Source organism: Nicotiana sylvestris, chromosome 3 (genome assembly GCF_000393655.2).
Source record: "Nicotiana sylvestris chromosome 3, ASM39365v2, whole genome shotgun sequence".
Classification (NCBI taxonomy): Eukaryota; Viridiplantae; Streptophyta; class Magnoliopsida; order Solanales; family Solanaceae; genus Nicotiana; species Nicotiana sylvestris.
In genome coordinates this window covers 14,403,737-14,413,202 of record NC_091059.1, presented here as the reverse complement: position 1 = coordinate 14,413,202, position 9,466 = coordinate 14,403,737, and the positions used below count along the sequence as shown (strand labels likewise).

The 9,466-nt window shown below is 42.9% G+C and overlaps 1 protein-coding gene across 1 annotated transcript; it reads left to right on the top strand.

Annotated features, from left to right (window-relative positions):
• The first annotated feature begins 4,203 nt into the window (after positions 1-4,203).
• LOC138887068 (uncharacterized) lies at positions 4,204-5,175 on the top strand. Its single transcript, XM_070168780.1, has 2 exons — positions 4,204-4,646; positions 4,734-5,175. Exons 1-2 carry the CDS (start codon positions 4,204-4,206, stop codon positions 5,173-5,175), a joined length of 885 nt encoding a protein of 294 aa, XP_070024881.1.
• The last annotated feature ends 4,291 nt before the right edge of the window (positions 5,176-9,466 follow it).

Here is a 9,466-nt window from a genome sequence, read left to right as displayed (position 1 = left end):
TAGCTGGGAAGGGTTGTCTATCTTATTTGGCCTTCGTGATGGATGTCAGTATAGAGACTTCTACCATTGATTTAGTTCCGGTGGTGAGGGGTTTTTCGGATGCGTTTTATGCTTTCGGGCATGTCATCGGACAAGTTTGTTGATTTCGGTATTGATTGGGTGTCGGGCACCGTATCGTATGGCACCGGCGAAGTTAAATAAGTTGAAGGAGCGTCTTTAGGGACTCCTTGATAAGGGGTTCATTGGTAGACCTATATGGATGTGTGTTCGGCATCGAGTCGGCTTATTTGACTCCGAGTTGTATTGTTAAGGGATGTGTTGATTCAACTGTTATTGAGATTATTAGTGATCTGGGGAGATCTATGAGTTACCTTTCCGTGTTGCGAGGCGTTAGGATTTGTTGGTTATAAGAACATGTGGTGCGGTATTATTGGGGTCTCTCAGTGTAACTCGAGCGGAAAGAGTATTGAGTATTGCTCGGCGGATGGCGTATCGGTTGTGGCCTTTTGGGTTTATGTATTTATTTGTCAATTGCTTCGCCGTGGTTATGATGATTTGCTTTGGTTCTAGACATCAAATTGTGTGCGGTTGTCAATTTTAAGCATAGTGACTTGAGGTGTTTCATGTGGACCAGTGTTTGGATAGGGTCGCACATTGCAGTGAAGTTATGTGGAGGTATTACCCTTCGGGTTAGATTCGTGTGTTTTGTTTCTACGATGTGTGACGGTCTCTCAGCATTTTGTTGTGGTGGTACTGGTGAGTTTATGGTACAGCTCTTTCATTCGAGTCGTCTTCATGATTTGAGTATGTTCAAATTGTTGCTTATTGGTGCGCGGATTGCACGAGTTGTGGCTTTAGATTGTATTGATGTGTCATGTAACCAGAGTAGTTGTGTTCATATTAGATGAGATTGTTGGGATCTAGAATGAATTCAAACGGAATCGGTTTCGTCATATTGGAAGGATAATATCGATGTTCGGCTTAGAAATTTGATATGGTCCTTGCTAAAGGAGAAGTGGCTTCACGGATGGTTGATCTGAGGAGTGGTTATGACTTCCTATGTATTTCATTTATCATTGGCAGTATATGAGAGTGTTGAAATGAGGCTTTATTTGATAAAAGGTTTATTGTCGAAATTCGGATGTTTTAAGCAACTGCTGTGATTAGAAGTTATCGCTACAAGTGTGTGAGTCATATGGTACGTCGTGTAATTGCATCTAAGGTTGCCGTTATGGGTTATTACAGCTGGTTCGGGCTTATCCAGAGTATAGATGTGAGATCCTGATCTTGTAGATGGTTTCAGAAGTGGAAATGTGGTTCTAAGGTTTATGGGCTAGGTTGGATTGTGAAATTTCAGTTGTTTTGTGTTATCGGACCTATATAAGATAGGGTGACGTGGGATCACCCCCGAGTATCTGCATGGTAAGGTTATACAACGACTTGTTGACTTTTGGAACAACTATGGGCACGTTTGAGGACGAACGTATGTTTAAGTGGGGGAGGATGTAACGACCCGACTGGTCGCTTTGAGCTTTTCCACTTTGATCGCCGGTTCTCGAGCATGACTAGCCCCATGTGATGTATTATGACTTATGTAAATCATTGGTTTTGCTTTTCAGGGTAATCAGAATAAATTTTAAAGAACAGTTCTCAGTTTTAAGCTTAAATTTTAAAAGGTTTAACCAAGATTTGACTTGTTAGTAGATGACCTTGGATTGGAATTTTTATGATTTGTTTAGCTCCGTTAAGTGATTTGAGACTTAGAAGCGTGATCGGAATGTGTTTTGGGGTTCGAAGTAGATTTAGGCTTGAATTGGCAAAATTGGAATTTTGGCATTTTTCGGTTGATATGTGAGATTTTGATATGGAGGTTGGAATGGAATTTCGGGAGTTGCAGTAGTTCCATTGTGTCATTTGGGACGTGTGTACAAACTTTTAGGTCATTCGGGCGTGGTTTGGTAGACTTTTTGATCAAAAGCGTAATTTAGAAGATTTTGGAATTTTTAGACTTGAATCTGATGCGAATTTGGTATTTTGATGGTGTTTTGATGGTGTTTTGATGTTGTTTTGAGCGTTCCGAAGATTGGAACAAGTTTGAAGGATATTATGGGTTAGTTTGGCATGTTTGGTTGAGGTCCCAGGGGCCTCGGGTGAGTTTCGGGTGGTCAATCGGACCATTTCATGTTTTGAAAAGTTGCAAAAATCTGTTGTTGGGTGTTGCAGACAATTGGCCTTCGCGTTCGCGATTGGAGGTTCGTGTTCGTGAAGGGTTAGCAGGTGAGGCTGAAGGTTTGGCCTTCGCGTTCGCGAGGGAGGTCTTACATTCGTGAAAGGGCTAGGCCATTGAGCATCGTGTTCGCGAGAAGGGGAGCCGCGTTCGCGAAGGTTGGAGTTAGGAGGCATCGCGTTCGCGAGAGGTAAGACGCGTTCACGAAGGAGGAAAATTTGGTCAACTTAAGTTTGTGCTTCGCGAACGTTAGGCTTTGACCGTGTTCGTGAAGAAGGATTTGAATGTTTCGCGTTCGCGAAGAAGGATTTGAATGCCTGGGCAGAATGTTTAAATAGCCATTATCCGCGATTTTGGGGCTAACTTCCACCATTTTGAGCGATTTTGGAGCTTTTTGAAGAGGATTGAAAAAAAGGAACTATACCTTAATTGTTCTCTCTCTCTCTGAACCATCCCATCCCCATCCCCAACTGTCAAAAACCAGACCATCCACCTACGCCGGTGACACCCACCCCAGCAGGTAACCCCCTCCCTCCCCTCATCTCTTACGCCTCCTCCCCTTCTTTGGAGGCTTAGTTAAGGAGGTTTGTTTTGCAGTAGATATAAAGGAAATCTGCTACTGTTTTGTTAGAACTGTGGTGTAGTCTAACGGAATTGGTAGAATCTGATTTTTGCATTCAACGCTTTCTTTTTTATTTTATTTATTTATTTATTTTGATTGTTCCTTCTGTTTCATTGGGTTTTAAGGAGTTTCCTTAGGATGCTTTCTTCTGTGCTTTTCTTTTTATATATTTGTAATCTTTTGGAAGTTTCAGATTACCTTTCCCTTTTTTGATAAGAACCTTTTGCCACATCAATTCCCGATCTGATCAATATTTGCATTTACCCTTTGCTTTCAAATTTGGCTTTTTTCTTGAATGTTTTTTCTTGCTTTGTGGTCGTTTTACTGGAATGTTTTATTTGAAGTAGAAACTTGTACTAGATTAGTAGTTCCGACAGTTCTCTGCTATTTTTAGGATAATCGCACCAATTTTTTGGAGTTTTTTGTTTGAAATATTATTACATGCTTAATGTTAAAGTTAGTGGTTTTGATTGTTTCAACATTCTGACTTTTACCCATCTCTTTAGGATTCCTTTGAAATGCTTTTGATTATTTAATCTGCAGATCTGGTCAACGATTTATAGTTTTGATCTGTTCATTTTGTTGTACCACGGTAGAACTTTGGTGAATTTTTGTAGTTCTCTGCTTTTTCCCTACATTTCCCCTACTACTGTCAGGGCTACACCAGTGGTAGCAGTGACAGCCCCTTTTTGGTTTTTGGGTCATGGTATTTTATGTGTTTTCAGGAAAATTCTCGAAGGTGTTGGAGACAAGTTGGGCGCACGAGCACCAGCAAAGGAGAGCAACCTGGAAGAACATCAGCAAAGGGCGGTGGGAAGCGGTGCGTGAACGTACAACTACATCGAGTACAACAAATCAACACAAGTTTGGTTCTCGGGAGTTGGTACCTCCCGTTCTACTGTTTCCCTTTTGGTGTTAGTTAAATTGATGTTACTTTAGTTCCCAATAGTTCAATCATTCAACTAGTGTACTAGTAGTCACTTGTTTCCTTCTAGTTCGATTCGTTGTCCGTTGTGCACTAGCGAGTCTTCTTTAGATTGTCGTAGGTGTAGTGGCTATAGTCTGGGATGATAGTTTAGGGGCATGTCCTCGGGTGGGGCAGAGTGTGGGGCTGGGGTCAGGGGGTGGGACGGGAGGCAGGGGAGGTAGAGGGGGCAAGAGATCCTATAGGTTGAGAATCGGGTCATGGAACATATGTTCACTAACTAGTAAGTCTATAGAGTTGGCGAAGATCCTTTAGAAGAGGAAGATTAATATAGCTTGTGTCTAGGAGACTAGGTGGGTTGGATCGAGGGCGAAAAACACAGATGGGTATAAGTTGTGGTACTTTGGAGTCCGAAGGGGTAAGAATGAAATGGGTATCTTAGTAGATAGCCATCTTAGAGAGTCGGTGGTAGAGGTTAGGCAGGTGAATGACAGACTAATGACTATTAAATTGGTGGTGGGTGAGTGTACTTTAACTGTCGTTAGCGTGTATGTGCCGCAAGCAGGCTTGGATGAAGAGATTAAAAGGCGCTTTTGGGAGGGGTTAGATGACATCGTTCGTAGTATTCCGCTTTCCGAGAGGTTATTCATAGGAGGAGATTTCAATGGTCATATTGGGTCGTCTGTAGGTGGTTATACTGAGGTGCATAACGGCTTTGGTTTCGGGGAGCGGAACGGAGAGGGCACTTCATTGTTGGACTTTGCCAAGGCATTCAATCTAGTGATTGCGAACTCAAGTTTTCCGAAGTGGGAGGAGCATTTAGTTACTTACCAAAGTTCGGTGGCGAAAACTCAGATTGACTATATCCTCAGGTTGTGCGAGGATTGCAAGGTTATCCCAGGTGAGACCCTTGCAACGCAGCATAGGCTTTTGATGATGGACATTGGTATTATGATAAGGAGGAAGAAAAGGTCAGTACGAGGCCGCCCAAGGATTAGGTGGGGCGCCTTGACTAAGGATAAAGTTCAGGAGCTGGAAGGAAGGTTATCGACAATGGGAGCTTGGAGAAGTAGTGGGGACGCAAACACTATGTGGTCTACGACGGCGAACTGTATAAGGAAGGCGACGAGAGAGGTATTAGGGATATCTTCGGGCCGTACCGGTGGCCACAAAGGAGACTGGTGGTGGAATGCAGTTGTCCAAGGTAAAGTGGAAGCAAAGAAGTCGTCTTACCTACGGTTAATAGGGAGCACTGGTGAGGAGGAGAAGAGAGCAAACAAGGAGAGGTATAAGGTAGCTAGGAAGGAGGCGAAGATGGCAGTAACGGAGGCTAAGACGACAGATTTTGCTCGTCTGTATGAGGAACTAGGTAACAAAGGCGGGGAGAAAAAGTTATTCTGACTCACTAAGGTGAGAGAGAGGACGACGCGGGATCTGGACCAAGTGAGGTGCGTAAAAGATGATGACGACAAAGTTTTGATGGGGGATGACCAGATTAAGAGGAGATGGCAGACCTACTTTCATAAACTTTTAAATGAAGAAGGGAATCAGGATATTGTACTAGGTGAATTGAGGAATGCCGACAGTCCCCATGCATTAAGTTATTGTAGGGACATTGAGGTCGATGAGGTCATGGAGGCAATGCGTAAGATGAGAAGGGGCAGAGCTACCAGGCTAGACGAACTTCCAGTTGAACTTTGGAGGTGTGTGGGTAGAGCAGGGTTGGAATGACTTGCTGGGTTGTTTAATGTTATATTCAAGACTAATAGGATGCCTGAAGAGTGGAGGTGGAGTACAATGGTTCTATTGTATAAAAACAAAGGCGATATCCAGAGCTGTAACAACTATAGGGGTATCAAATTACTAAGTCATACCATGAAATTCTGGGAGAGAGTGGTAGAAATGAGAGTGCGAAGGACAATGTCTATTTCAGACAACCAGTTCGGGTTCATGTCGGGGCGATCTACCACAGAAGCTATCCACCTTGTTAGGAGGATGGTGGAACAATACAGGGATAAGAAGAAGGATCTCCACATGGTGTTTATTGATCTAGAGAAAGCGTATGATGGGGTTCCTAGGGAGGTCTTATAGAGTTGCTTAGAGGTTAAAGGGGTCCTGGTTGCCTACATTAGGGTGATTAAAGACATGTATGATGGAACTAAGACTCGGGTTAGGATAGTAGGAGGCGACTCCGATCATTTTCCGGTTGCTACGGGGTTGCACCAAGGGTCTGCGTTCAACCCTTTCCTATTTGCCCTGGTGATGGATGCACTAACTCATCATATTCAAGGGGAGGTGTCATGGTGCATGCTATTTGCTGATGACATAGTTCTAATTGACGATGCACGAGGCGGCGGCAACGAGAGGCTAGAGGTTTGGAGACAGGCACTTGAGTCTAAAGGCTTCAGGTTGAGCAGGACGAAGACGAAATACCTCGAGTGCAAATTTAGGGCCGAGACAACGGAAGCGGGAAGGGAAGTGAGGCTTGACTCTCAAGTCATTCCTAAGAGGAGTAGTTTCAAATACCTTGGGTCAGTTATTCAGGGGATCGGGGAGATCGACGAGGATGTCACACACCGTATAGGGGTGGGGTGGATGAAGTGGAGGTTAGCGTCGGGAGTCCTGTGTGACAAGAAAATACCACTGTTACTAAAAGGTAAGGTTTAAAGAGCAGTGGCTAGGCCTTCCATGTTGTATGAGATCGAGTGTTGGCCGGTTAAGAACTCACACATCCAGATGATGAAAGTAGCAGAGATAAGGATGTTGAGGTGGATGTGCGGGCATACAAGGATAGATAAGATTAGGAATGAAGATATTCGAGAGAAGGTGGGCATGGCCCCCATAGAGGACAAGATGCGGGAAGTAAGACTCAGATGATTCGGGCACATTCAGAGGAGGAGCACTGATGCACCAGTGAGGAGGTGTGAACAACTGGCTGTGATGGGCACGAGGAGAGGTAGAGGGAGACCTAAGAAGTATTGGGGCGAGGTGATTAGGCAGGACATGGAGCGACTTAGGATTACTGAGGACATGGCCCTTGATAGGGAATTGTGGAGGTCGAGCATTAAGGTTGTAGGTTAGGGAAAGTTATGAATATTTCTACAGTGTACTAGAGTGAGACTAGCCAGTTAGGAGTTAGTCTTAGGATGCTACTGGTCAGCTACTGATACAGGGCTTGTCTGCTGGATATTATTATACTTTCCATATTTTCATATTTCCTATATTTCTAATATTGCTGTTATTTTGTTATTTTATGTTATTTTATGTTATGTTATGTTATTTTACGTTATTTTATTATGAGTCTATTTATAGTACTAATATATCGTCTCTTTTTGCTTTCTTGAGCCGAGGGTCTCCTGGAAACAACCTCTCTGCCCCTCGGGGTAGGGGTAAGGTTTGCGTACATATTACCCTCCCCAGACCCCACTTGTGGGATTATACTAAGCTGTTGTTGTTGTTGTTGTTGTTGTTGAAAAGGATTGAAGAGGGATTCAAGGGGGAACACTTGGAGGTAAGATTTATGGACTTAATTCTCGATCCTAATATGAATTCTACCTAATTAATCATGGAATTTAAGCCTAATATTGAAGAATTAGGGCTTGTAATTGGAGACCTAGAATTTGGGATTTGAGGGGTCGTTTGTGGTTGGATTTTGATGCTTTTGATATGAATGAACTCGGGGAGTGATAAGGAGTCTATTGATGTAATTTTTATCGAAATACGAGACGTGGACCGGGGGTCGGGTTTGGTCAATTTCGGATTTTATGTTGTAATTTAATTTTTCGAGTGGGCTTTGTTCCTTTAGCATATTTTGATAGTATGAATCTGATTTTGGTTAGATTCGGAGCAATTGGAGACTGATTCGAGAGGCAAAGGCATCGCGGGCTAGAGTTTGGATCGGTTCGAGGTGAGTAATGATTGTAAATATTGTCCTGAGGGTATGAAACCCCGGATTTCACATCGTTGTGCTATATTGAGGTGACACACACACTAGATGACGAGCGTGGGGTCGTGCACCGTTGGGGATTGAGACTTAGTCCATCCCGAATGACTGTTTTACCGCGTATTTGATTGAAAACTGTTTGTTATCATCATGTTTTGGGTTGAATGCCATATTTGGGCCTCGTGCCAACTATTTGGACCCTTAGGGGATTTTTACTGCTATTTCCTAATTGTTTTGATTTTTTATCTGTACTCAGTCATGCTATATTCTACTGTTTTCATAACTCAACCATATTTATTCTGTTTTAATACTTTAAATGATATTTTGGGCTGAGCATCATATTTTACTGTGCCCGAGTGACTTTTAGAGATTTCTGACTGAGTAAGGCCGAGGGCCTGTGTTGTGAGGATACTTTTGGGTCGGGCTGCACGTTGCAGCAGTGATACACTAATTTATGATTATGAGGCCGAGGGCTTGAGTTGTACGCCACAAGGTGGCTTGATATGAGGCCGATAGCCTATTGATTATGCCACGAGGTGACTTGATATTGCGCTTGGGCCGTAAGGGGCCCCTCCCGGAGTCTGTACACCCCAGTGAGCGTGGGTACCCTAAGTGCGTGATATATTGATTATGCCACGAGATGACTTGTTACTGCGCTTGGGCCGTAAGGGGCCCCTCCCAGAGTCTGTACACCCCTAGTGAGCGCGAGTACTCAGTGTGTTATGTGATATAGCCCGAGGGGCTGATGTTGTTCCATGTTATTGTCCGAGGGGTGGTTCTTGATTTATGTTATGCTCGAGGGGCTGATTACGAGTAGTTGTGAGGTAGTCCGAGGGGCTGGTTCTGTTGATATTATGCCCGAGGGGCGGTTTATGATACATATTTTGCCGAATGGCTGCTTATGTTTCTATCATGTTTACTCACTGTTTTATCACTCGTTTGAAACTATTGAAAATTGTTTTAAAAAGGTTTTCACCGAAACTGAGCATGATTTACGAAGTAAATGATTTATGTACTGTGTTGGAAATATCCTGTATTTGTTGTAGTGTTTTGACGTGATTTACGTACTTTCTTACTGCTCAGCTTTCATTTACTTTTATTACTCACTGAGTTGGAGTACTCACATTACTCCCTGCACCTTGTGTGCAGATTCAGGTATTTCTGAACCCGGTAGCAGGTGTTGATTGCTCGGAGGCAGAATCATCGGAGTTTAGCAAGGTAGCTGCCCGACGTTCGCAGCACTGCTTTTCTCCCTCTTATTTTCGTTAGACTGTATTCAGTATATTTTCAGACTTTTCCGTTGTATTCATACCTTAGTAGATGCTCGCGACTTGTGACACCCCGATGTCGGGCTTGTATATTATTTCCGCACTATTTGTTTAGACTTATATTATGAAACATTTGTTTAAATTAAATGCTTAAACATGATTCTTATTGATAAATGGTTAATTTGGGAGTTGTGTCAGCTGACCTAGTTTCACGATAGGCGCCATCACGACCGGATCGGTTTTAAGGTCGTGACAAGCAGTCTCATCCACTGCACCACATCCTTTGCTGATCTTTCTTTTACTTTTGTTACTTCTTGAACTATAATAAATAGAATAGTAATAATGTAAGAACTGTGATTAATCGACATACAAGCATATGTCATTTTAATTAAGCTTTTAATTATTCACTTCGTATATAAGATTATGAAATTCAAAGTGAAATAATATTGTCAAGAACCCTTTAGAAAAGCATAAAAGCAAA